This window comes from Oryctolagus cuniculus, chromosome 7, assembly GCF_051225735.1.
Source record: "Oryctolagus cuniculus isolate XC-2025 breed Fujian yellow rabbit chromosome 7, ASM5122573v1, whole genome shotgun sequence".
NCBI classification, from domain to species: Eukaryota; Metazoa; Chordata; class Mammalia; order Lagomorpha; family Leporidae; genus Oryctolagus; species Oryctolagus cuniculus.
In genome coordinates, this window is record NC_142873.1 from 135,973,634 (window position 1) to 136,001,202 (window position 27,569).

General features: G+C 50.5%; 3 protein-coding genes across 5 annotated transcripts in view; 2 read left to right on the forward strand and 1 right to left on the reverse strand.

The window, feature by feature from the left end:
* GNL2 (G protein nucleolar 2) overlaps nt 1-1,403 on the forward strand; it is a 22,931-nt gene extending 21,528 nt beyond the window's left edge. For both annotated transcript variants that reach the window (XM_008273654.5, XM_008273653.5), the window contains exons 15-16: nt 425-510; nt 1,198-1,403. In XM_008273654.5, the coding sequence (XP_008271876.3) occupies nt 425-510; nt 1,198-1,362 (251 nt within the window). In that variant the 3' untranslated portion in view covers nt 1,363-1,403. The remainder of the gene's footprint in view (nt 1-424; nt 511-1,197) is intronic.
* Nucleotides 1,360-9,419, reverse strand: DNALI1 (dynein axonemal light intermediate chain 1). Of its 2 annotated transcripts, XM_008273652.5 has the most exons (6): nt 9,269-9,419; nt 8,737-8,882; nt 6,792-6,961; nt 5,023-5,201; nt 4,613-4,777; nt 1,360-2,909 (listed from the first exon to the last, which is right to left on the reverse strand). In XM_008273652.5, the coding sequence occupies exons 1-6, from the start codon at nt 9,380-9,382 to the stop codon at nt 2,874-2,876; spliced, it is 810 nt and encodes a 269-aa protein (XP_008271874.4). In that variant the 5' UTR covers nt 9,383-9,419; the 3' UTR covers nt 1,360-2,873. The 2 variants fall into 2 exon arrangements, with proteins under 2 accessions (XP_008271874.4, XP_089155247.1); XM_089299121.1 differs by lacking the exon at nt 8,737-8,882 and having other exon boundaries at nt 9,269-9,379.
* Nucleotides 9,420-10,101: 682 nt separating this feature from the next.
* Nucleotides 10,102-27,043, forward strand: SNIP1 (Smad nuclear interacting protein 1). The gene is made up of 4 exons (XM_002720662.6): nt 10,102-10,413; nt 11,522-11,624; nt 23,969-24,564; nt 25,576-27,043. The coding sequence occupies exons 1-4, from the start codon at nt 10,190-10,192 to the stop codon at nt 25,841-25,843; spliced, it is 1,191 nt and encodes a 396-aa protein (XP_002720708.4). The 5' UTR covers nt 10,102-10,189; the 3' UTR covers nt 25,844-27,043.
* The last annotated feature ends 526 nt before the right edge of the window (nt 27,044-27,569 follow it).

Here is a 27,569-nt window from a genome sequence, read left to right on the forward strand (position 1 = left end):
CTCCCTCTCCCTTCCCATTCTTCATTGAGATTCATTTTTAATTATCTTTATATGCAGAAGATCAACTCTATACTAAGTAAAGATTTCAACAGAGGAAACCTCTTAAGAAGGGTCCACTATTAACCTTAGAACCCAAGGGTGAGACCACAGATAAATTGGGGAACAGAGCGTGTTTCGTTTATTCTTTACCTCATTTGACGACTGGCTTCACATCAGCCTGTTTACCTGATATAAATGCAGATCCGGCTGTGGCCTGTGACGTCTGTCCTGGCCTGGCACCCTCCCAGCCTCACCCTGCTTTGCTCACCCTCTCTGTCCACACCTTCCTTCCAACACAGTTAACCTGTTCCACCCTAGGGTTTGCAAATTTTGAACAGAAAATACTGGTTTGTTTACTGTGTGTCTGTGGATTGTTCTTATCCAGCACCTACCAACAAAGGAAAGAAGCGGAAGGCACAGAGGGACGAGGAGTGCTCAGAGAAAACGCGCAGGACGCTCACGTGTAGAGAAGTAAGTACAGCCCGGGTAGAGCAAGTTGAGGGGAGCCCAGTTCTCAAGACCCACTCTCGAAACTGATGCTCCAGAGCGAGTCCCGGGAACCCCAGCTCTCAGTGACCTGGGCACCCTTAGACAGGATCAGTAGGTGGCCCGTGGGTGGGGGCTCTTGAGTCCCTGTCCTGTGTCTTAGGAGGCCCCCGGCCCTGTCCTCCCCCACATGGAAATCACGTGGAGGAGTTGGTTTGTTTTGTGGTCCCGGGGAGATGACGTGTGATAAGCGAGAGTGTTTCAGGGTGGGGACACTTTTTTCTGCCCAGGGCCCTGTGGATATTTATAACGTCATTCTCAGGCCATCCAGAATTATCAACTTAAAAATTAGCCTGCTGTGGATTTACTGAATCTCAAATCCTACCTGCGCTTGCCTGGGCAGGGCCAGACATCCCCGACCCCTCGCTGGAGTGGACCCTCTGGGCAGGAGGGTGGTTGTCCTCACAGGTGTCCGACCATACTGACCACACCTGGCCTGAGTGAGAATGTGACTCGGGAATGACTCTGGACGTCACCCGGGGAGAGCGCGCTGGGTCTGAGCGAGCCCTCCCTCCTCGGTGCCGCTGCGGGAGCCTGAGAGGAGGCAACAGAGGCTCTTGCTTTGTGACTTTTGGTGTTTGACTGCTTTCTCCTGTCTGCCACCTCTTACAGCGGAGGCGAGCGGCACGGCAGCAGCAGTCCAAAAAAGTTGGGGTCCGCTACTACGACACACACAACGTGAAGAACAGGAACAGGAACAAAAAGAAGACCAGTGACTCAGAGGGACAGGGACAGCGACAGCGACAGCGACACAAAGCATTCAGACATAAGCAGTAATGCTTCCAAGGTTTATTAAATTATACAAAAATACGCAACTAGAACGTGTGTCCATTTTCTTCCACCCAGTTGGCATTTCTAGGGCCACAGCGCTGCCGTCTGCTGACAATACTGACAGAGCCCCTCACGCTTCCGGGTTTCGTGGTCAAGTCCATTGGCACTGCATGCTGCAGTGAGCCCTCCCGGTCCCTCCGAGCACAGCCTTGCTCTGGAAATGCCTGGCGGAGACGGGAGGTGAGGTCTACATGGTGGAAAGTGGCCTTGCTTGCAACAGAACTATCAGAAGCGCATGGCAAAGGTGCTGGTGGCCATGGGCCAGCCTGTCATGCATGCGGGAAGAGCTCCAGCAGCTCCTGTCTCTCACTGAGTCTGTCTCGTGGACCCATTTAGGATCTCAAGGAACAACAGTGGCCTCCTGTGGAAATGCCCGTGGGTGGGTTACCTTACAGCACTGACAAGGGGAAGAGCTGGGACAGTAAGTTACAGCGAAGAGTGAGTCAGGTGTCTGGACTCCCCGAGCAGGAGGGATGTCAGCTCAAGGCTGTGCCAGGGAGGGCGCCTCTTCTCACGGCTGCACAGGCACTGAGTGCTTCAGGCCCCCAGCAGGCCTGTGAGTGCTGCCTTAGCTCAGGGCACTGGTCAGCCTCTGCTCAGTGATGGGGTCGCCCAGCTTGCGGCCCTGAATGACAGATTTATGTCACTGATTCAGTCTTCTGAGTCTGCCAATCGCTTAAAGTGCTAAGCCTCCTGACGTTTAGCTTAGAGGAATAGAAAAGTGCGGCTGTGTAGAGGCCAGGCCTGATCATTGTAATGAGAACTGCACGTGAGATTTGGTTGCCTCTGTGTTAATGAAACACAGCTAATTTGGGAGGTGTTTGGGGTTGGATCTCTGCAGAAGGTGACCAGATCTCATTCAGTATGGAGGAGCTCAGGTGCACACAGTTGCCAAGTTGGGGCCTGGCCTCCCCTCCAGCAAACATTTCCTCCCTCCAAAGCTGCAGGTTGCCTGTCACTGCTCCCTCACCTGGGCTGTCTGAAACTAAGGAGGGAGGGGAGCTGACTTGGTAGGTGGGGATGAGATGCTGCAGTAGAAAACCAAAGTTCCAAAATGAGTTAGTGGAAACGTTTTGGAGGAGGGAAAAAGACATCCAATAAGGGAAGAGAGACCAGAGAAGCCCACGTTAGGGTTTGTGGTGCGTCGTGAACCCAGCCTTGGAGGGGCAGACAGCTTCATTTGACCAGAAGTTAGTGATGGTGTGCAGAGATGGCAGGGGAGCAGTACTTTGAGAGTCAGAGTTGGCAGAGACCCGGTCAGTCAGCCACCTACGGAGACTCGGCTACGCCACCTTCCATTGCCCAACCAGGGGCCTGGCTGCCAGAGCTCAGGTGGCATCTGGCACATGCAGGTGGTGATCAGGGGAGGGATGGCTTGTTCACTCAGGAAACTAGCTTTTTATTACCAAGGGCTTTTGATGGGGTGGTCACGCTTGCTAAGGCCCATATGGAAATTATCACTTCTTCGGTGCAATAATGCCTTCCAGTTGGGCCTGAAAAACAAAAACAAACTCCATTAATATTTGAAGCTTGCAGTCTGACACACATAGCTGAGAGGTGATAAAAGTCTGTGGGGAAGAGCCATCCAGACACTGCCGCTCCACGTGTTCTCTTTCCCTTCATTCCCAGATCCATGTTTTCTGGATTAGCTAGTTTTCTGGCTTGGCAAACGGTCTTGCTGCATTAGGAGAAACCAGAGCTGCCCTGGTTTCCATACAATAACGGCTCATTGTATCATAGAAAGCATTGAAAAGGAAATTGAATAAAAGTTGTTGAAATAGCGGTTTTTCATGGCTCAGGTTTCAGTCCTGAATATGTGTGCTAAGTTAAACAGTTGGCGTTCTGGTTTAAGATCCTAGGAACTCTGCCGGGACCAGAGGTTTGGGAAACAGCAGATTTTCAGCCACCGAGACAACTTGACACCCAAGTACAGGAAGTTGCTACCAGTGAACGGGGAGCTGTCTGTCTTGTACATAAAGCTGAGGACACCCGGGGGAGACTTGCCCTGCGCCTCTCCCAGCCAGTCCAGTAATTTCCTGGGATGGGACGCAGAGATCTTTAAGTAGGCCTGTCCTGGGGACTGCAAACACTGCTTTATGTGCAGTGCAGCCTTGAGCCAATGAAAACAACTCACCTAAAGAATCCTTCACCCCAGGGAGGACACGGCTGCTTTGAAATGTTAGCAAGATGCTAAGGCACTCTGCTCTTGCTGCTACTACTGCAGGGGGCGCCAAGGAACTGGGGACTGGGGTAAAGGGATGTGGCAGGAAAGGGGCGCCCCTTCAGAGGCTTTACGTCAACAGATTCACGTCTGGTTGGGGGAGTTTCAAGAAAATCTGTGGTCCTGCGTGGCGGTTCGTATGAAGCCTTCCCTCTCGGGCATGGTGGGCCGTTTTGGTTTGTGGAGTCACCAGGTCCACTGATCTCAGAATGTGAGCTTCCTGTGAGCCTGGGGAGCAGAGGGCTACTTCCAGGGGCACGGGAGCAAGCCCTGGACATCAGTACGCCTCATGTGAGGGGTCCTCAGGATGGAGAAAACCATGGGTGCATTTCCATTCTGTTTGCATCAAGATAAGCCCGACTCGTCATTCCATGTTGCATATACTTTCTTAATACTCTCATCCGTCTGTCTAGACAGTGATTCTGACTTCAGCAAGCGTCCGAGTCACGGAGACCTTGGTAAACCGGAGCTGCGCTGAGTCCCAGCTGTGACCCAGCAGGCAGAGACTAGTGAGCAATTTGCATTTCTGAGAGTTCCCTGGTGCTGAGGAGGGTGCCGGGCAGGGGCCCAACCTTTGAGAGCCACTGCACCACGCAGCATGGAGGTGCAGGGGCCAGTGCCACGGCCTCTTCCATGGATCCTCCTCCCTCCTGTCTTCATAAAACACCTGCCCCACACCCACAGGGGAAGCTTTCCAGTGTACCTGCCCCCAGTTCTGCCTTCCTCCTGCCACTGTCCCCACACATGTCGACACTCCAAGGGACTGTCAGCGACAGAGCCTGCCGGTGGGGCCCAAGACACTGGAGGAAGCCTCTGGGGTAGCAGCTTCGAGGGGACAAAGCCCCATTCTGTGCTGTATCCAGGTGTCTCCTCTCGCTCCGTGGCAGTACAGGGCACACACTGGCAGGCGTGGGTGGGGAAGGGACGAGTGCAGGCTGGGCCGGCAGGCTCGCGGGCCCTGGGCTGCGCCTCTACCTTCAGCTGCTGGTTGGTCCGCTTCAGGAACTGAATCTCCTCGTTGTGCCGCTTCTCCTCCACCTGGCGCTTCTCACTCTCCCGCTTCTCCGTAGCCTCACATTTTGCCTTCTGCTCGTTTACTTGCCTCTCCAGGTCTCTCTTTTCCGTCTCCAGTTCTGCAATCTGAAGACAGAATGTCCCGTCACCCTGGGTGGGTGGAGGAGGGGAGCCGCGGGGGCACAGCTGTCCAACCCCAGCCATGTACTGCCACCCAGTGGGAAGCTGGCGACTGGCACGCAGCAGCGTCCACCTGGAGGGCAGGCAGGCATCACACCCAGCTGAGGGTCCAGCCTGAGGCGAAGACGCGGGGCCCCCCAGGGCTGCCGGAAGAGTTGCAGAGGGCCAGAGGTCCCCTGCACCCCACTCACTTTCCTCTCCATGTCCGACTTCCCCTGCTCGGCCTGCAGCGCCTTCCGCATGCCGAAGGCCACGCTGCTCTCGTATAGGGTCTGGTAGGCGGCGATGGTCATGCGGATCTCGTCCCGGACGCGCAGCAGCAGCAGCCCCCGCTCGGCGCAGTTGATCGTGACCTCCCGGATCAGCTCGTCTTCCGGGCGGGGGGAGAAGGCGGCTGAAAGGGGGCCTGGGAGGCACCTGCTGCAGACCCCCTGCCCCTCGGGAAGGTGCCTTCAGAGGCCCAGGGAGACCTGCCATGCAGCTGTCCTGAACTTGGCACTTGGGTGCAGTAAGCACTCACGAGCCTGACCTGGCCAAGGCCGAGGGAGCCCAGGGTTCAGGGCCGTCTGCAGCACAAACTGGGCAAATCTGACTCTGAGTTTGAAGATGGTGGTCAGTGGGAAGCACTGGGAACCCTTGGCTGAACCAGTCGGCTGGGGTCTAGAGCCCGCCCACCTCTTTCCTCCCTCCAGGCTGACCTGCAGGACACACCACAGCCCTATCCAGACTGGGGGGAACCCTGATAGACCCTGTAGCTACTTGAGGGTTTGAAGGCCATTTGTAAATCCTAGGCCACAGGGCCTGCGGGACTGGGCCAGGGTACAGCAGGGGACACCAGCACTCAAGGGCATAGAGCTTAAATCCCTTGTGTCTGGGGCCGGCACTGTGGCTCAGTGGGTTAACGCCCAGGCCTGAAGCACCAGCATCCCATATGGACACCGGTTCCAGTCCTGGCTGCTCCTCTTCCAATCCAGCTCTCTGCTATGGCCTGGGAAAGCAGTAGAAGATGGCCCAAGCCCTTGGGACCCTGCACCCGCGTGGGAGACCCGGAGGAGGCTCCTGGCTCCTGGCTTCAGATCGATGTAGCTCCGGCCATCGAGTACATCTGGGGAGTGAACCATCCATCAGATGGAAGACTCTCTCTCTCTCTGCCTCTCCTCTCTCTGTATCTTTGACTTTCAAATAAATAAATCTTTTTTTTTTTTTTTTTATTTTGACAGGCAGAGTGGACAGTGAGAGAGAGAGAGACAGAGAGAAAGGTCTTCCTTTTGCTGTTGGTTCACCCTCCAATGGCCGCCGCGGGCGGCGCGCTGCGGCCGGCGCACCGCGCTGATCCGATGGCAGGAGCCAGGAGCCAGGTGCTTTTCCTGGTCTCCCATGGGGTGCAGGGCCCAAGCACTTGGGCCATCCTCCACTGCACTCCCTGGCCACAGCAGAGGGCTGGCCTGGAAGAGGGGCAACCGGGACAGAATCCGGCTCCCCGACCGGGACTAGAACCCGGTGTGCCGGCGCCGCAAGGCGGAGGATTAGCCTAGTGAGCCGCGGCGCCGGCCTCAAATAAATAAATCTTTAAAGAAAAAAATCCCTTGTGTCTGTCAGTCAACAAGTTAGACCATGTTTTTTCTGGACTAAAGGCCAAATGTTGATGAATGGATGGAAATACAGAACCAGTTTTTCTGATTAAAAAATTAGCACATACATACTTACTACAGAAATCTTTGGAAAAAAAAATGCAAGATTTAAAATGGAAATTTTTGTTTTGCCCCAAGTATCTGCTAAGGGGTGAGGATCCCAGGTTGTCAAGAGCAGAGCTAGGTGGGGGACTAGGGAGAGGCGGAGCTGGGAGTAGACCATGCACTTGGCAGTTTCTGGGTGGGCCGGGCTGGGGGAGAAGAGATGATTCTGTTGGGGTGGGCTTCTGTGTGGGGGTGCAGTGCCCACCTCCCCCAGGCCCACTCACCAAAACACTGCGAGTAGAGCTCCCTGCGGACCGGGCAGATGCCGGTCTCCCTGGCCTGCCGCTGCTGCAGCTTCAGGTCCAGCTGTTCCTGCAGGTGCACCACGTCCATCCTGGTGCTGGGGGTGCTGGACACCTGCTGGATCCATAGCTGCGTGTCTTCTACCCACTCCCTGTGGCACAGAAACAGCCAGGCTGAGCCAGACACACAACGACCTGAGCAGGGACTCCGAGCCCTTGGAGTTCTCTGCCTAAGCAAGAGTGAGGGGCAGCTCTGTCAGCTACCCATCAGGGTCCTCCAGGCCTCTCTCACCAACCCCACCATGCTGCCTCCACAGGCACTCTACTCTGGGTCTAGAGTAGGTGAGTGATCTCTGTGAAATCACCCATGCTCCAGCTCCCCCCCACCCCCTTCTTTTTTGACAGGCAGAGTGGACAGTGAGAGAGAGAGAGACAGAGAGAGGCAGAGAGAAAGGTCTTCCTTGTCCATTGGTTCACCCTCCAAAGGCTGCTGCGGCCGGTGCACCGCGCTGATCTGAAGGCAGGAGCCAGGTGCTTCTTCCTGGTCTCCCATGCAGGTGCAGGGGCCCAAGGGCTTGGGCCATCCTCCACTGCCTTCCCAGGCCACAGCAGAGAGTTGGACTGGAAGAGGAGCAACCGGGACTAGAACCCGGTGCCCATATGGGATGCCAGCACTGCAGGCAGAGGATTAACCAAGTGAGCCCGTGCAGAGGTTCTTTAAGGTATGTGCCTGCATGGGCTTCCCGCAGTGAACTCTGCGATCCAGGCTCAGACCAATTCAGGAATCACAGTGAGGGGGCTTGGAGACAGAACCACCACAAGGGAGGGTGTTTCTATGCCATGGGGTGGGGGGGTGGGGGAGGAGAAGCAACCGAAAAGCCACCCTGCTCCTTTGACCTCCATCTTGGAGCTCAGAGTTTCCCCTTTCCTCATCGCCTTGCAAACTGTTCTGTGTGTTATTGCATAAGACATTAAAAGGGTGTGTCTGTGCTCAGTGTGGCTGCGGGAGAAAAAGGCCAGGGAAAGGGGTCGAGCTGGGCAGGGGTCTCAAGGAAGGCCTCCTGGGGGGAAACGACATTGGAGCAAGGACCGAGCAGAAACACGCAGGGAACCACCCCAGGGAGCCACCGGGGCCAGGGTGGGGGCGGATCGCAAGGGATCTGCGTGACTGGCAGTGAGGACAGCAACTGTCCAGGCCCTGAGTGGGGGCGGGGAGGACCGAGGTGTTTCAGAAACCCTTTGCCTTCACGAGAAGGAGGATTACAGGTGATAGGATTTGGGACTACAGCCCGGGCCAGATCATGCTTCAGGCTTCCGTGTGAGTGGCATGGGACACCAGTTTCTGGCAGAGGACTGGCACAGTCTGACTTGTGACTTAGGGGCTGCGTGGAGAACAGGCTGTTGGAGCAGGAGTAAGTGGGGTTTCCAGACAAGAGGCCAACGCTGAAGCGCCCGGGAAAGAGGTGGTGCAGGCAGACGCCGAGAAAGTGGTTGGATTGGGGTTGGAAGGTGGGGCCAGAATCGTTTGCTGAAGGATACAGGACACAAAGACCAAAAGGAACAAAAAGTGGCCTGAGTTTCCCAGCAGAAAGGAGAAGATTGGGATGAGCGGTCGGGCGAGTGCGAAGCTGTGAGTGAGTGTGGACACACTGAGTGTGGGATGTCCACTGGACACCTTCACAGAGCTACTGAGGAAGTCCTGGAGTTTAGGAGAGAGGACAGGGCGGGAAATACACCTTTCAAAGATGGCATCCCCGGCCCTGAGGTTGGGTGGGAGCACTCAGGAAATGAGATGCGGTCTCCTGCCACCCTCTGGACTCAGCTCCAGGCCAGCAAGGGAGGAAACCCTGGCCAGGCACGGGGCCGAACGCCTCTCCCCACACTACCAAAGTCTGGTCTTCTCCCAGCCTCTGCGCCCACGCTTTACCTTGGGGGCAGAATGGCATTCAAAATTTCTTCTGCCTGCTTTGTAGGATCTGGGACACAGGAAGTTGAGGGGAGCTTGGTCTTGGTTATCTGTGGGATTGGACTGGAGGGTCCCGGCTGCTGGGGGCTGGCTTTCAGTGGCCGAGCCTGGGAAGAGACGATTCAGGCCTTCAGCCCCCTGGACGCCTCCGGGTCTTGCGCACCCCCTCCCCTACTCCCAGCCCGTGAAGAGTCCCTGGTCCCAACGCAATGCGCGGACCAGTGTTTCTGGAGGAAGCGGCCAGGCGTCTGCGCTCCCACCTGTAGCGGTGGGGACATCGCGACCTGACCTGTCCTTGAACCCGACTACCGGGAGAGGAATCCCGACCGTCTGTCTCCCCGCGACCAGGTCTAACCTGCGGTGCTCACACCCAGCGATATCTGGACCACCCGGACCACTCGCTCCCTCTCCGCCCGTCCCAGGGCCCGTCCCCGGACTCCCGACTCTCGCCGCGGGGATCTGCCTGGCCCGGTCCCCCGAGGCCCGTCCTCACTTTGGGGCTCCGTTTCTCCGTGTTCCGGCTCACCAACACCGGGGTGTCGTACTTGAGCAGAGAGTCGGCCGGGGGGATCATGGCGGCGGTGGGGGCCTGGTTTGCGGTCACCATGGAAACCGCCCCCCTCCCTGCCGGGGCGGGGCGTCGGGTGGGCGTGGCGCGGCGCGCGGACGCGTTTAGCGCGGCCCTGGCGCGCGGCTCCGGCACTCGGCGTCTTAATCTTGCTACCAGCCTGGTCGCCCGGGAGACGGGGGTTCGAGTCCCTGCGCTGCGTATAGCGCGCAACTTGCGTGACTGGGTAGATCCCCCTTCGCTGAGCCCCAAGTTTGTCACCTCAGTGAAGGGCTGGAGACCATTCCCCGAAAGAGGGTCTCTGGAATCCCCAGGGCTTTAAAAAGTATTCCTCAAGGTTAAATGGCGAACTGACATAGCAGGATTTGTCCACGGGCTACTATGATTGCATTTTTGTATTTCCAAGGCCAAGTGGAATCACGGTTGGCGCGCAGTTTCGTCGCCTTCCTCTACCGTGTCGGTCCGGGCTTTTTCCACAAAGCGGTATATGGTTCGTGATAACGTTACTAATAGCTACGTAATGCCCAGTGATTGGCTAAGGAGCCCCCTACAGCTGTACATTGAGGTTGCCCACATGCTCTGTAGTTACGCGGTGAAGAATTAACTTGAGAGGTTCGCTTTTCCCCAGTAGTTTGCTTTCCAAACTTAAAACTCCCGCCCTTCGGGCCGGCTCCCTGCAGCCCCGCCCACGGCGGGGGGGCGCCGTCACGTATTTAGCGCTCCGCCGCGAGGGTTGCTGGGAGAGCTCACACCCCGGAAGCGGAAGTCCAGAGGTCAAGCTCGTCATTTCCTTCGGAGAGAGTGGCTCAACGGACCTCTTTTCTTTTGCCCGACCCGAGTCGCAGAATGAAAGAGGTGAAGAGCGAGCGGGAGCGGCGGAGCCGGCGGAGGCACCGGGAGGGGGACGTGGCGGCGGCGGCGGCGGCGGTGGTGGTGAAGCAGGAGCGCCTCAGCCCGGAAGCCGAGCCGCCCGCCCCCCGCCGGCCGGACCTCGGCGCTACTCCGTCCCCGCCGGCCGGCGAGCCGGGCCGCCCTGGCCACCGCGGGAGCAGAGCCCGGGGAGAGAGCCGGTAAGCAGAGAACAGCCGGGGTGGACCTTGGGTCCGACTCATTGAGAAAAGAGCACAGGGCCGGCGTCAGAAGTGGGTTCTGAATGCCGAGCCCAGCAGCGGGAGGCGGTGGGAGTGGCCGGGTCGCGCTCGGGTTAAGGCGTGTATGCTCCGGTGCTGGTTACTTGCGTGACAGCTGGGGTCGAGCTGATGCCTGTGGGTCAGGGCCTCGCCCCCTCGTTCGTGTGTCGCCAGCACTTCGCGGAGCGCGTGGCCCAGCGGCTAGCACTCATCGTCCGTTAAGTTGAAAGATTTTCCCCCCGTCTGCCCGCGCAGGGAGTGCGGGCGTTGTCTTCGCCCTTATCCACCCTACGCGAGTATAAGCGATCTGCTAGGCGCACTGTTTGTTCATCGTTCAGCGTACTTTTACTGAATGCCTATAGGGTACTAAAGAGTGCACTAGGGACCTGGGCCACACGGGTGAGTCTTTCGTGAAATTGGACGAGGTTGAGCCCCAGGAAGACTGCCAACAAGCAAACAAAACAGTTTCCGATGGCAACAGGTCTCAGGGCTAGGTCGGCCCAGTAAGGTGATTGTGAGAGACTGGAAGGAAGCGGGGATAGAACTCTTTGAAAGAGGTGCCGTTTGAGCAGAGACCTGAGTGATCTGGCCGCCGAGGAAACGTGCAAGGAACGTGAGCTAGAAGTCGTGATCGTGGTAGAAACTGGGAAGAAAAAAAAAAAAGGCCTGTCGTTGGAGTGTGGAGGAGGAGGAGGATGGTAGCGATGAGGTGGGCCGGGGAGGAGGTGGAGCTACAGGGCCTGCCGTGAATTGTGGTGATGAGAGTGACTTCTGCATGGTGGTGGGCGAACAGCCAAGGGACAGACCTGGACAGGAGAGTCTTCAAAGGGTAGGGGATGGAGAGCCGTGTTCCCTGGGTGAGGAGGATCCGAGGCAGCGGCGTAGGCGGGAGAGTAGGTGAGGAAAGGGAAGCCCCCCGGCTCCTTTGGTGTGATCAGCAGTCTTTCACAAATGTGTTTGTGTTAGTAGGTAAGCCCCATACCAGAAGCTAGCTTATGTGGGGGAAGGGAAACTGAGATAAAATCCTGTGTGTACCATGCCCTGAAAGGTCTCCAGCCAAAAAGAAAAACAAGTCCTCGGGGAGAAGAAGCAAGTCTCCTCGGAGCAAGAGAAGTCGGAGTCCTCACCACTCGGCAGTCAAAGTGAAGCAGGTAAGTGGGCTGGGGTGTGTTGAGGTGGGGTCTTAGGCCAGCGCCTCTTCCTGCCACCGCAGCCAGGGAAACAGCCAGCCAGAAGCACACCCACAGAGACAGCACCTACACCTGCAGCGGGCTTTTCTGAAAACTGAGTGTGTGAGTTTGTTTTGGTTGTTGGTAAATTTCTGCTGGTTTTCTTAAGCTTTTTTATTTTGAGATAATTACTGATTTAGATCAGATTTAATAAAGACAGGTGTTTCTCCCAATGGAAGCATGGTACAGAAGTGTAGTCACAATATCACAATCAGAAAATATTGGCATAAGTTACAAAACGTTTTCCCTGCCACCTGGACATGGCATGTTGTCCTGTTATAGCACACCCACTTCTTTCCCACCTTCTCCCTTCCATAAGTCCTGGCAACTTTTAATCTGTTGGCTTAATTTTGTCATGTGTCAAGAATGTTACAGGCCGGCGTCACGGCTCACTTGGCTAATCCTCCGCCTGCGGCGCCCGGTACACCGGGTTCTAGTCCCGGTCAGGGCCACGGATTCTGTCCTGGTTGCCCCTCTTCCAGGCCAGCTCTCTGCTGTGGCCCGGGAGTGCAGTGGAGGATGGCCCAAGTGCTTGGGCCCTGCACCCGCATGGGAGACCAGGAGAAGCACCTGGTTCCTGCTTTCGGATCAGCGCGGTGTAGCGGCCATTAGAGGGTGAACCAACGGCAAAAGAAGACCTTTCTCTCTGTCTCTCTTACTGTCCTGCCTGTCAAAAAAAAAAAAAAAGTTACATAAGCGGCATCACACACCATGTAACCTTTGGGACTGGCTTTTTTCACTCAGCAAAGTTCTTTGGCATTTAGGTTGTTGCATTGATCAGTTCATTCCTTCTTCTTGAGTGGTATCTGTAGTATTAGTTTAGCTGTTTGTCTATTAAAGAACATCTAGGTTTCCAGTTTTTGACTCTTACACATAAAACTGCTGTATAAACATTTGTGGACAGGTTTTATGTGAACATAAGATTTCATTTCTTTGGGATAAATGCCCAGGAGTATAGTATATAGTATAGTATAGTAGTTGCATGTTTAATTTTTAAAGAAATTGTTTCTTTTCCATAGTGGCTGTGTTCGTTTGCTAGGACTGCCATAACGAAATACAGACTAGGTCGCTTAAATGTTAGAAACTTATTTTCTCGTTATTCTGAAGTCTAGAATTTGAAGAATAAGGTGTCAAATAAGGTGTCAGGTTTAGTTTCACCTGTGTGGGGGTAGGGACCTGCTTTTTGGCTTGCAGGTGGTAAGTTACCTTCTCATGCTGTTCTCACATAATCTTTCAGAGTCTTACCCTTACCTTAACTTAATCATCTCTTTGAAGGGTTCATCTCCAAAGGTGATTACATTCTGAGGTAGTGGAGTTTGGGGTTTAGACACATTCATGTTAGTTGGCACCATATAGTCTACAGTAGGGGCTGCACCTTTTTTTTTTTTTTTTTTTTTTTTTTTAGGGTTTATTTATTTATTTGAAAGAGTTACAGAGGGAGAGGCAGAGAGCGTGAGCTTCATCAGCTGGTGGTCTCCCCTAATGGCTGCAATGGCCAGGGCTTGGCCAGGCCGAAGCCAGGAGCTTCATCCAAGTCTCCCTTGTGGGTGCGGGGGCCCAAGCACTTGGGCAGCCTTCCTGTGCTTTCCCAGGGGCATTAGCAGGGAGCTGGATTGGAAGTGGAGCAGCTGGTAATCAAACTGGTGCCCATATGGGGTGCCGCTGTCTCAGGAGACAGCTTAACCCTCTGTACCACAGCACTGGCCCCACCCAGTGGTACCGTTTTGCACCTCCACCAGCAGTGTATGAGTGATCCAGTTGCTCCATGTCTTCACCAGCATTTGGTGTTGTCACTGTTTTTTCTTTTAGCCATTCTAATAGGTGTGTAGTGATATGTCATTGAGATTTTTATTTGTGTTTCAATAATGGTCAGTGGTGCTAAGCATATTTTAATGTGCTTGTTGCCATCTGTGTGTGCAAATAACCTCCTACATGAAGTGTCCTTCATGCCCTTTGCCTGTTTTCTAGTCAGATCTGCTCTTTTACTGTTGAGGCTTTAAGAGTGCTTTGTATTCTATGGATACTAGTCCTTTTTTGGGTGTGTGATTTGGAGATATTTTCTCCAAGTCGATAGCCTATTTTTTTACTCACTTAGCAGGGTTTTTCTCAGAGCAGAAGTTTTTAGTTTTGATGAAGTACAGTTTATCCATTTTTCCTCTTAGGAATTGTGCCTTGGCATTCAGGCTTTCTCCTCCAGTCCATGATCTGTTTTCAGTTTGTTTTAATATAAGGTGTAAGAGTGACACCAGCATGTGGCACAGCAGGTTAAACTGCCCCTTGCAACACCAGTGTCTCATACTAGGATGCCAGTTTGAGTTCTGGCTACTCTGCGTGTGATCCAGCTTTCTAGTGATGTCCCTGGGAAGGCAGTGGTTGATGGCCCAAGTACTTAGTTCCTGCCACTGGTATAAGAGACTCAGATGGTGTTCCTGGCTCCTGGCTTCTGACTGGTACAGCCCTGGCTGTTGCAGGCATTTGAGGATTGAACCAGCAGATGGAAGCTATTTCTTGTGCCTCTTCCTTCCTCCTCCTTCTCTCCTTCCCTCCCTCCCTCCTTCCCTCCTTCCCTCCTTCCCTCTTTCTCTCTCTCTCTGCCTTTCATATATATATGTGTGTGTGTGTGTGTATAATTTATTTGACAGGTAGAGTTATAGACAGAGAGAAAGGTCTTCCTTCCATTGGTTCGTCCCCCAAATGGCCGCCATGGCTGGTGCTGCATCGATCTGAAGCCAGGAGCTTCTTCCTGGTCTCCCATGCGGGTGCAGGGTCCCAAGCACTTGGGCCATCCTTCACTGCCCTTCCGGGCCACAGCAGAGAGCTAGATTGGAAGAGGAACAACCGGGACTAGAACCCGGTGCCCATATGGGATGCTGGCGCTGCAGGTGGAGGATTAACCAAGTGAGCCAAGGCACCGGCCCAAATATTTTTAAAAATAGTAAACTATAAGACTTAGGTCGAGGTTAATTTGTGTCCTGTGAATGTGTTCTTGGCTTTAACATATTTGTTGAAATGGTTGTCTTTCCTTCATTGAATTGCTTTTGCATCTTTGTTTAAAAAAAAATTGGCTGAGTATATGTGTGTGGGTCTGTTACTGGATTCTCTATTTTCTTCTTTTTTCCATATGTCTGCCATTCTGCCAATACCACACAGTCATGACTACTGTAGTTATGTAATGTTAAGTTTGAAATGCCTTTAGATATCCAAGTGGAAGTGTTGACATGAACAGTGGAATTCAGAAGAGACATCTGGGCTGGAGATAAGCATTTGGGAGTCACCTGCATATAGGTATATGTAAAGTGTTAGTATCAGATGAGATTACAAAGGAAATGTTAGGAAACAACATGGGCAGACCAAGGTCTGAATCTAGTGGCATCTGTTGGGAAGAAATTGCAGAGACTGTATCAGCAGAGTAGAAAGAAAGAAAAGCAAAAGAATCTAGTAACTGCCAGCACCATGGCTCAACAGGCTAATCCTCCGCCTAGCGGCGCCAGCACACCGGGTTCTAGTCCTGGTCAGGGTGCCGGATTCTGTCCCAGTTGCCCCTCTTCCAGGCCAGCTCTCTGCTGTGGCCCAGGAGTGCAGTGGAGGATGGCCCAAGTCCTTGGGCCGTGCACCCCATGGGAGACCAGGAGAAGCCTCTGGCTCTTGGCTTCGGATCAGCGCGGTGTGCTGGCCATTGGAGGGTGAACCAACAGCAAAAGGAAGACCTTTCTCTCTGTCTCTCTCTCACTGTCCACTCTGCCTGTAAAACAAAACAAAACAAAACAAAAAAAAAACCAGAATCTAGTAACTGAAGCCTTAAGAAGAAAATATATTGTGAACAAAATGATCAACTCTGGTAGATGCTGCTGACAGTTAAGTTTAAGTGAAGACCAAAAATTAGTCATTGGATTTAGCAGTGTGGGGGTAATTGGTGATCTTGACCGGCAATTTTATTGGAGCAGTAAGAGTGAAACCTAATTGGAGGGGTTCAAGAGGAGAGGACTTGGTACCTATTTAAAACAACAACAAAATAACTCTTTCAAGGTAGTTTACTGCAAAGAGAAGTGAAGAAATGGGGTGGAGAAGAGCATATTCCCCTGCTGGTCCGAGTGACCCAGTGGTGGGAGGAGGGGTGGACTGGTTAGGAGGGTACAGTTTAATAACTTGCCATGGGATGCCAAATCCCCATAAGTGGGGTGGTAAAGAAAGCATTTTAAGTGTTAAAGTGATCATAAGATAGGATTAAGTGTTACAGTGAAACACATAGGATTGTTTGGTGATAATAATAGAATTAAAAATCCTCCAACATGGGAACCAATCCATGCAGCAGACTCATAGAAAGACAGTTGCTTAAAGTAGTACTCTAACCTCAGAATCAGCCCTTAAGGCGTTCTGGTCTGGCTGAAAAGCCCACAAGAGCATTTCAGGCATGAAAAGCCAAGACACTGGCAAAAAGGGTCCTACATGAAGGACCTCTGTGGGTGAGACCCCAGTGGAAAGAAGTGGTCATCAAAGAAAGATGTACTTTTCTCTGAAGGGAGAAGAGAACTTAGACTTTGCTTATGGCCTTGTCTAAATATTGAAGGAGTCTGTGAATTCAAAAGGCTTTCATAGCATAGGCAGCTCATGTCAAGCACCTCAATTGATCACTGACATCATACATAAGAGTGTTAATTGTTAAATTGACAACAGTAGTCACTGTGCACTAACTTCCCATGCAGGATTTCTATCCTCAAAGAGTTGTATTATGAGAGTTAATACTAAAACTTGTTCTCAAAGATTTATTTTGTTTTAGTGTATTCAGTGGAGGATATTCTTATGTCGTAAATTTTAGATAAGCCTAAGTGCCCAACTCCATTGTTAGTTTTCTTAGGTATTCTTCAATTAGTGATAAAACTTGTTCTCAAAGAAAAAAAAGTATATTATCATAAAAATTAAAAGAAAGAAAGTAGGAGGAAGGATGGGAGTGAGGGAGGGAGGATGGGGTGGGAAGTGTCATTATATTGTGAAAACTATATGTATGAGATACATGAAATTTGTTCCATTTATATAAATTTAAAAATGTAAATAAAAAATAACTGGACTAAGTTTTTTTTTTTTTTTTTTTTTTAAGATTTATTTATTTGTTTGAAAGGCAGAGTTACAGAGAGGCAGAAACAGAGAGAGATCTTCCATCCTCTGGTTCACTCCCCAGATGGCCGCAGTGGCCGGAGCTGGGCCAATCCGAAGCCAGGAGCTTCTCTGGGTCTCCCACGCAGATGCAGGGGTCCAAGGACTTGGGCCATCTTCTACTGCTTTCCCTTGCCATAGCAGAGAGCTGGATCAGAAGTGGAGCACCCGGAACTCGAACTGGCACCCATATTGGATGCTGATATCCCAGGTGGTGACTTAACTTGCTGTACCACAAAACCAGCCCCCGCTGGGCATTGTTTTCTTCTTTTTAAAAAATGTTTGTTATATAAAAGGCAAAGTTACAGAGAGGCAGAGAGAGAGAGAAAGACCTTCCCTCCACTGGTTCACTCCCCAAATGGCTACAACAGCCAGGGCTGAGCCATGCTGAAGCCAGGAGCTTCTTCTGGTCTCCCACATGGGTACAGAGGGCCAAGTACTTGGGCCATCATCCGCTGCTTTCTCAGGCCGTTAGCAGGGAGCTGGATTGGAAGTGGAGCAGCTGGGACTTTATATCAACATCCATATGGGATGCTGGCACTGCAGGTGGCAGCTTTACCCACTGTGGCTTTGCACTAGCCCCTGCTGGGCATTCTAAGTAGGCTTAGCATCATGCATCTGAAATGGGAACAGTCAGAATGGTGTGTGGTTTCTTTTGGTGCTGGTTGTAGCTTTGCCAGGAGAGTACACAGAATGGCACAGGAGCAAGGGATTTGAATGTGGGTGCAAGGGAGTGATCATCCTGCTGGACTAATCTAGGAAGGAACATTGAGACTCGTGCAAAGGTAGTAGGATAAGGATTGGAATGAGGATCATTGGAGTTGGGGTAAAGTGTGAGCTGGAAAGATAAATGGTAGCCAGAAAGAGGGGTCCTTGGAATTGAAACCATAATGTGGTTGCATTTAGTGCCAGTTAAGAGGCCTGCGTATTACAAGAGAATGAGTAACTGAGGCGAAATGAAGCTAAATAACATTGTGAGAAGAGGGGACCTCAAAGAACAGGTCAGCATGTTGGAAAGGTCACCTGTGTGGTACTGAATCACTTGGGAGTGTTGGAGGGAGTGACTTGAGCTAGAAGTAAAAGGGGCAAGAAGTGAGGGGAGATGATTTAGAGTTAGTAGATGTTAGCAACAGTGAGATAGTGGGTGATAATGGTCTGATGTGAGAGTCAGAGCTGGAGATTTTTAGGTAGAAAGGAGGTGTTGGGAAATATTCTAGAATTGGCAATGAGAAACAAGGACACCTTCCTTATGTGCAGGCCCAGGAACGGTGTGTGTGTTGTATGTGTTAGGGGAAGATGGGAGACAGAAACAGCTGTTATTTGAGAGAGCTGCAAGGAGCACTGTTCTTCGGGCAGAGGGAAGGTTCTGGTAAAGAGGAAATGAAGGGAAGGAGCTGTGGGAGGAAATGTTGAGGATGTAGGTTCTGCTGAGCTTGCGGTTCCAGAGGGCGTAGTACAGTACAGTGGTTTCAGGAGTGAAGAAGGGTGGGATTTAGGGACAGAATTGTGGACATACAGAGCCTTACGGGGATTACATGCAAGAATACAAGGGAGGTAGGGGGTGGTGACTGGGAACCCATGGCTTCATGCAATGACTTAATCAGGGCTAAAGAGTGTAAGGAGATTAATCTTGATGAACTCAAGGTATAGAGTCCTGGCAAGTTTCTGAATGTTTTGGAGTAGGAGGAGTGGGAGTGAGTGTCAGAGGTTTCCTCTGGATGCTTCTCTTTCGAGGCTAGGGACTCTGGAGAAACTGAGCAAGCCGGCCCCCACATGACTTGTGGTCTGGTAGGAAGAAGGCCTGGGGGTGAGAGCTTGGCCCCACTGTTCAGGATTTCCTGTCTACCCCTTTCCAGGAAAGACAGCTCTTATGGTGTGCAAGGCTCCCTCTTGACTCTAGACCTCAAGTCTGGGCAAGTGAGGACTTGAGCTGAGTATGGCCACGCCTTCCTGCACTCCTTGCCTCCTGATGATTGCTTGCTCTTTTGGCTGCTGCCCCCCCCCCCCCACCTTTTTTTAAAGATTTATTTATTTATTTGAAAGAGTTAGGGAGAGAGAGAGATCTCCATCCTCTGGTTCACTTCCCAGAAGACCACAATGGCCAGGGCTGGACCAGGCTGAAGCCAGGAGCCAGGAGCTTCTTCTAGGTCTCCCATGTGGGTATCAGGGGCCCAAGTACTTGGAATATCTTCTGCTTTTCCCAGGCCATTAGTAGAGAGCTGGATGGGAAGTGGAGCAGCTGGGACATGAACCAGCACCCATATGGGATGCCAGTATTGTGGGTAGCACCTTTACCTGCTACTATCCAGTTTACATTCTATTTGGCTCCTTGAATCTAAAGATAGATTTTTTTTTATCATTAGAAGTTCTGTTTGAGGGGCCAGCATTGTGTTGTAGCGGGTGAAGCCCCAGCCTGACACCGGTGTCCCATATGAGTGCCCTTTTGAGTTCCAGCTGTTCCGCTTCCAATCCAGTTCCCTGCTAAAGATCTGGGAAAAGCAGCGGAAGATGATTCAAATTCTTGGGCCCCTGCTACCCATGAAGGAGACCTGCATGGAGCTACTGGCCCAACCCTGGCAATTTCGGCTGTCTGGGGAGCAAACCAGCAGATGGAAGATCTTTCTGTCTGCTTCTCCCTCTCTCTCTCTCTCTCTCTCTCTCTCTAGCTCTGACTTTCTTTTCTCTCTCTCTCTCTTTTTTTTTTTTTTAAAGATATTTATTTGATAGGTGGAGTTACATACAGTGAGATGGAGAGACAGAGAGCAAAAGGTCTTCCTTCCATTGGTTCACTCCCCAAATGGTCGCAACGGCTGGAACTGTGCCAATCCGAAGCCAGGAACTTCTTCCTGGTCTCCCATGTGGGTGCAGGGGCCCAAGGACCTGGGCCATCTTCTACTGCTTTCCCAGGCCATAGCAGAGAGCTGGATTGGAAGAGGAGCATCTGGGACCAGAACCGGTGCCCATATGGGATGCTGGTGCCACAAGCAGAAGATTAACCTACTGCGCCATGGCACTGGCCCCTCTGACTTTCAAATAAATAAATATTAGAAGACAAAAAAAAAAAAAAACTTTGGTTCTTTGCCCCAGTTATCTGAGCTTTTTTGTTGACTGTTTGTGGAAAATGTCAAGCATGTCTAATGAACATCTAAATGATGTATGCATCATTTAGATTAAACCTTGTTTAATGTCTATACCTTCTTCTCCCCAAGGTTATTTTGAAGCCAGTTCCAAACATAACATTTCATCTATAAATATTTTAGCACATAGCTTCAGAAGATAAGAATTATTTTAAAAGCATAATCATGTGGGCAGGCATTGTGTGCACTGGGTGAAATTGCTGCTTGGGGGGCTGGCACCGTAGCTCACTTGGTTAATTCTCTGCCTGTTGCACTGGCATCCCATATGGGTGCCGGGTTCTAGTCCCAGTTGCTCCTCTTCTGGTCCAGCTCTCTGCTGTGGCCCAGGAGGGCAATGAAGGATGGCTCAAGTGCTTGGGCCCCTGCACCTGCATGGGAGACTGGGAAGAAGCACTTGGCTCTTGGCTTTGGATCGGCGCAGTGTGCCGGCCGTAGCAGCCATTTGGTTGGTGAACCAATGGAGGGAAGACCTTTCTCTGTCTCTCTCACTGTCTAACTCTGCCTAATAAAAAAAAAAAAAAAAAAGAAAGAAAGAAAAGAAAAGAAAAGAAAAGAAAAGAAAAGAAAAGAAAAGAAAAGAAAAGAAATTACTGCTTGGCACGTCTTTGCCAGTTTGAGCCCCGGCTACTCCACTTCCCATCTAGCTCTCTGCTAATGTCCTAAAAAGCAGCAGATGATGGCTTTAGCACTCGAGTTCCCGCCATCCATGTGGGTGACCCAAATGGAGTTCCTGTCTCCTGGCTTTGACCTGGCCCAGCCCCTGCTGTTGTGGCCCTTTTGGGGGTGAACCAGCAGATAGAAAGTCTCTCTCAGTCTTGCACACAACCACAAATCCATTATCTCACTTAATTTGTGAAAGATTTCAATTGTGTAGTATATATAACAGAACGTTTTATGTTAACCATTTTACGTGTACAGTTCAGTAGCAGTAGGTGTATTCACATTGTTGTACAACTCACTGCTATCTATCACCAGAACTTTTTTTTGTCTTATAAAACTGAAACTCAGTACCCATTAAACAACTCTCATCTCTCCCTAGCCACTGGAAACCACCATTCTACTTTCTGTGTTTGTGGATTTGGCTGCTCTGGGTACCTCCTCTGGATGGAATCAGGCAGGATGTTCTTTTGTGTCTAACTTATTTCAGTTAGCAAAATGTCCTCAAGATTGTCCATGTTGTGGCATGTGTTGATTTCCTTTTTTAGGGCTGAATACTGCATTTTATGGGTCTAGCACATTTGTAATCCTTTCATCAGTGGATGCACACTTGGATTGCTTTTACCTTTAAGTAGTAATTCTGTTTTTTTTTTTTTTTTTATTTTAAAGATCTATTTATTTATTTGAAGGCAGAACGATAGAGAGGCAGAAGCAGAGAGATCTTCCATCTGCTGGGGTATAGGGGGGTCCTCCATCCACTGGCTCACCTCCCAGTTGGCTGTAATAGCCGGAGCTGGGCTGATCAGGAGCCAGGAGCTTCCTCTGGGTCTCCCATGTAGGGGCAGGGGCCCAAGGACCTGGCAGCTCCACTTCCAATCTAATTCTCTGCTATGGCCTGGGAAAACAGTGGAAGATGCCCTAAGTGCTTGGGCCTTTGCACCCAAATAGGAGACCCAGAAGAAGCTCCTGGCTCCTAGCTTCTGAGCAACCCAGCTCTGGCTATTGCGGCCGTTTGCGGGGGGGAAGGGGGTGGAACCAGCGGATGGAAGACTCTCTGTCTCTCTCTGCCTCTCTGTGACTGTGCCTTTCAATTAAGTAAATAAATCTTAAGAAAAAAAAAATCCTTTTGCAAGAACTCCTAGTGTCCTAGGGACCTCCCACTAGGGCTGCCTCCCAAACAGCATAATTGGTTAAGCATCCACCCGCCCCACCCCAATACCGTTAAGTTTTGACTTTGGGTTTAAATATCCGCATTAGCTCAGGAACCAAGTCATGTTCAAACTATGGCAGGAACATTAGGTTGTTTACAGTCTTTATTAAAATAAGATTGCAGTGGCCGGCGCCGCAGCTCAATAGGCTAATCCTCCGCCTTGTGGCGCTGGCACACCGGGTTCCAGTCCCGGTCAGAGTGCCGGATTCTGTCCCGGTTGCCCCTCTTCCAGGCCAGCTCTCTGCTGTGGCCCGGGAGTGCAGTGGAGGATGGCCCAAGTGCTTGGGCCCTGCACCCGCATGGGAGACCAGGAGAAGCACCTGGCTCCTGCCTTTGCATCAGCGCGGTCCGCCGGCTGCAGCGGCCATTGGAGGGTCAACCAACGGCAAAAGGAAGACCTTTCTCTCTGTCTCTCTCACTGTCCACTCTGCCTGTCAAAATAATAATAATAAGATTGCAGTAAGCTCATATAAATCGTGCTCTTACTTTTGGCTAGTATTTCTGTAGGATTGATTTCTTTAATTGGGATTCCTGGTTGATGAAATTTTGATGAAGTGCTGCCAGATTGCCCTCAATAGGCTATATAGTTTATCCTTGCCTAGTAGTGACTGGGAATATTCATTCTCCTGTACTTTCTTTTTGACACGAGCTATTGATCTTTTTAATTTTGTTATTCTAAAAAGAAAATTCATATTTATTTGAGTACTGTTGGTTGTAGTTATTAGTAAGGGTAAACATAGTCATGTATTAGACTCTTGAAAACTGCTTGTTGATATCTTCGGTCCCTTTTTCTGTTGAATTGTTTGTCTTGCTGCTATGCTTTCATATTGATGTATTAGCATGTGGCATATGTTTTAAACATCTTCCTGGCTAATTTTCAGTGCTGCCTTTATCAACAAACCATGATACGTTTCTGCATCTTTTCAGATCTTCAAACATGTCAGTAAATTTTTGTAGTTTCGTTCTTATTTGTTTTTCATTTTTCTTAAGCTTATTCCTAGCTATTGAATAATTTTTGTTACTGGTTAATAGGGTCTTTTTTTTTTTTTTTTTTGACAGAGTGGACAGTGAGTGAGAGAGACAGAGAGAAAGGTCTTCCTTTTTTTTTGCCGTTGGTTCACCCTCCAATGGCCGCCGCGGCTGGTGTGCTGCAGCCAGCGCATCGTGCTGATCCGAAGCCAGGAGCCAGGTGCTTCTCCTGGTCTCCCATGGGGTGCAGGGCCCAAGCACTCGGCCATCCTCCACTGCACTCCCTGGCCACAGCAGAGAGCTGGCCTGGAAGAGGGGCAACCGGGACAGAATCCGGCACCCTGACCGGGACTAGAACCCGGTGTGCCGGCGCCGCTAGGCGGAGGATTAGCCTATTGAGCCACGGCGCCGGCCAATAGGGTCTTTTAAGATTATTATTTTTCGGGGCCAGCACTGTGGCATAGCAGGTGAAACCACCACCTGCAATGCTGGCATCCTGTATGGGCGCTGGTTTGAGTTCCAGCTACTCCACTTCTGATCCAGCTCACTGCTATAGCGTGGGAAAGCAGGAAAGGATGGCCCAGATGCTTGGGCCCCTGCACCTGCATGGGAGACTCAGAAGAGGCTCCTGGCTCCTGGCTTCTGATCAGCCCAGCTCTGGCCATTGAGGCTATCTTGGGAGTGGACCGCAGATAGAAGATCTCTCTGTTTGCCTCTGCCTCTGCCTCTCTCTAACTCTGCCTTTCAAATTAATGAATAAATCTTTTTTAAAAATTATTATTTTTCATTTTGTTTTAATAGCAAGCCAACTGTTTTCTTTACATATCTTTTACATGCCTACTTAACTCTCTGTTAAGTTTTCTGTGTTCTTTTTCCTGCAAGGTTGTCTGTAGTTACCTTTGTTTTGAAAGCAAGGGAGTTATTTTTCCTTCTCCTTTCTATACCAAATATTTTGTTTTTAAGCCTCTGGCCATGGGCTTATGCTGCTGGGGCATAGCTGAGTAGCAGTGTAGTCTTTGTAACCACTACAAATAACCTTGTTATTTTCTTCTAATGCCAAAGTCCAAATCCCAGATGATCTTTTGAATGTAGGTTGTTCACAGATTGCAGACTGTCTTTAATCTACTGGATCTGAATTTTAGGAACGTGAGGATCATCCCCGGAGAGGACGGGAGGATCGGCAGCACCGTGAATCATCGGAACAGGAACACAGGAGATCTAGGAACAGTGACCGAGACAGACACCGGGGCCATTCACGCCAAAGGAGGAGCTCCGCCGAGAGGCCTGGAAGTGCACAGGCTCAGGGACGGGACCGAGACCTTCAGACCCTGCAGGCTCAGGAAGAAGAGCGGGAGTTCTACAACGCCAGGCGTCGTGAGCATCGCCAGAAGAATGAAGTCAGTGCAGGTGGTAATGAGTCACAGGAGCTGGGTCCCCGGCCTGCTGGCAAGAAAGAAAAAGTGGTGCCTGTTAAAGAAAAACCAAGCTTCGAACTTTCTGGAGCACTTCTTGAGGACACCAACACCTTCCGGGGTGTCGTTATTAAATACAGTGAGCCCCCAGAAGCACGTATCCCCAAAAAGCGGTGGCGCCTCTACCCCTTTAAAAACGATGAGGTACTTCCCGTCATGTACATCCATCGACAGAGCGCTTACCTTCTGGGGCGACACCGCCGCATCGCCGACATTCCGATCGATCATCCGTCGTGTTCCAAGCAGCACGCCGTCTTTCAGTATCGGTAGGTATACAGGTGAAGGGAGAATGGAAGGGCCAGGAGAAGCGGAAGGGCTCAGCTCATTAGGATGACTGAGATTTGCATTCATGTGTCCGGGGAACCCATACCCTGTGTCTAATGCTAGTCTTAAGGAGCATTGTAAACCTACCTGTCCTTTGAATAGCCACTTATGATTGTAGGAGCATTGAACCCTGTGTCAGGAGACTAGACTTTGAATCCTGTGCCTGTACCTCAGTAAATACTTGCCCAATGACAAGCCATTCCCTCAGCCTCGGTGTCCACCCACCCCATGTGCTGTCAAGATGGCTAAATATAATAAAAATGGCTGGCTTAACTGTTAGCCACTTCTGGATCTTGCAGCTTGCATAGTACATCTGTAATCTGTACTTTAAAATGATCCTGAGAGGAAGATAAGTCAGGTATTAATGTCCCCATTTGACAGATGAGAAGACTGAAGCTCAGCAGAGCCTAATAAATGATTGCCATAGCAGAACTCTAATGCAGTTTCTAGCTCCGTACCTCTGAAGTTCAAGTCCACTGTGTTTTACTATTTGGATGGGAACTGAAATATATTAAAGTGTCAGTGAAAGTATTTTATTCATTATACAACAGAAAATGTTTTTTTCTACTAGGTACTATTAGGAAGGCACTTTAAAAAGTTTGTGGAAAAAGAATTTGGCATATAAACAGTTTGTTTCATAACACATGGGAAATGCGTATTATGAAAAAACCATGTGTGGATTTCAAAATTGTTTTTGCCCTAAAATAAACTCATACATTTAAAGTTCATTTTCTCATGAACTTTTTGAAGTACCTACATATTTAAAGTGCTCCCAATATCCCTGTGCAATGCTTGCCTTTCCCTAGGTTTCTTGATCTTCCGGAGTTGTAACTTGAATCGTGTTCAAGCCAGGTTATTTACGTCATCTGGGCAGTGTGAGCAAAGGGCTCTAGAGAGACTGGATGATGTGAGGCAAAATTTTCCTCACGGGTTTCTCTTCTTTTCTCTGCTAGGCTTGTGGAATACACCCGTGCTGATGGCACAGTTGGCCGAAGGGTAAGGCCATACATCATTGACCTTGGCTCAGGCAATGGAACCTTCTTGAACAACAAGCGTATTGAGCCACAGAGATACTATGAACTGAAGGAAAAGGATGTACTTAAATTTGGGTTCAGTAGCAGAGAGTATGTTTTGCTCCATGAGTCATCGGATACCTCTGAACTAGACAGGAAAGAAGACGAGGATGAGGAGGAGGAGGAAGAAGCCGTTTCCGACAGCTAGCAAACTAAGAAACAACCCAAGCTAAAAAGACTCCTTTTCCTTCGTGGAAGGCGTTTGGATTGACTCAGAGAGCACTGTGGTGCACTCCGTAATGCCTCTTGTTGCCTTAAGTCTTTACTCTGTTGCTGGCCAGCTTATGTTCAAGTGTAAGGACACTGACTTGGGTTTTGATGAACTTTCCTCTGGCACCTCAGCCACAAGCCTGTGGGCATTTGTTTTCAGAACAGTCTCACCGATTAAAACACCATGTTTTGGTAGAAGCGTTGTGGCTTTAGTTGGTGCTGCCTTGGAAATGAAACCCTTGGCTAGAGGGGAATCTCAGCTTGTTCTTTTTGTACAGGTACTTTATTTATACAGTGGTGAAGCTTCGTGGGCCAGGTGTTTCTGTTCCTGAGCAGTGACTCTTAGTGAGCTTTGGTTATCACAGCAGCCTCCATGTGCACCAAAGCTTTGACCTGGTTGAGCTCTTGAGTCATAGAAGTTTATTTTGCACTTAGTTTTTTGGGGGTGGGAATCTACCACATGACCTCATTCCTGGCTGTCAAACAAATGCTTCATGGCCCCTGCTTAAGTGTAGGACTGTCTAGGAAGATCATGGCTGCTACCAGCGGGTGCTGGTTTAAGAACATGTGAGGCTGGAATGGGTTGTGGATCCATTTCCTTTGAGGGAATTCCTGATTTCCCCATGGAACGTGTACATAACAATTTTGATCATCTTTTCTGTTCTCCAGGTTTGTGTTTTTATTCAATTGTTACCTCTTTGTTTTTTCTTCTTTGAGAAAGAATTTACGCCATTTATGTGGCAGGGCCCTTGCTTTATTCTAACAATGTGTATGTATTTCTGAAGGAGGGTGTGTAGCCTCCATGTTTCTACACATTTTAAAAAGTCACTCAGAGAGGTGGTATCTGCCTTCCCGAGACTGGAAAGCAAGAGGAATGCCCGATTTCCTGATTTCCCACCAGAGGAATACGTGTGAGTAGAGAAGTATTGACTGCTTACATACAGTGTGTATGTGTGTGTATATATAATATATATATATATAAATTGTGCGTTAAAGAGCTGCGTACTGATTTTCATATGACAAGGTTTTGTGATAAAATGTAATACCACATGATAGGCAAAGGACTTCCTGCATTTGAAGAGCAGGTTTTCATTTATATGTATTTTTGGGATAAAAAATAATAAAATTTGTAAATATAGCCCCATTTCAAAGGGTAATACTTTCCCAGCATAGCGGTCTGTTGGCTGCTAACAGAGTCTCTCAGTGTTTTTAAGGTCAAAGCAGGCAGCGTGTAGGTGTCCTGGGCAGAGACCCAGGAACAGTGAAGATGGGACGTCCAGCCGCACCGGAGCCTGGATCCTCCCGGGTCCTCCGGTGACGCAGCAGTGCTTTCTGAGGTGACTGTGCAGGGCTTCCTCCCGGGACGGGGCTCTGCCTCCATACAGAGTTGGCCTTCACGCCAGTGCAGCACCCGGCCACGCCGTTTCATCCTGGGACGCGGGGCCGGGCCGGGGGAGGATGATGCAGCTCCAGTCAGTGCTGCTACGAACTCTTCCTCCTGGCCTGAAACTTCCAATGCTTTCAAATTAGAATCTCATCCTTTACCTTGTTCTTATGTTGTGGTCTCACATATTCATGTGCTCAGGGCTAAAGGTTGGCTGGTTTTGGGTGGGGTGGGAGGACCCGCTGACCAGTGTCCAGAATTAATTAAAAGATCCTCTTTG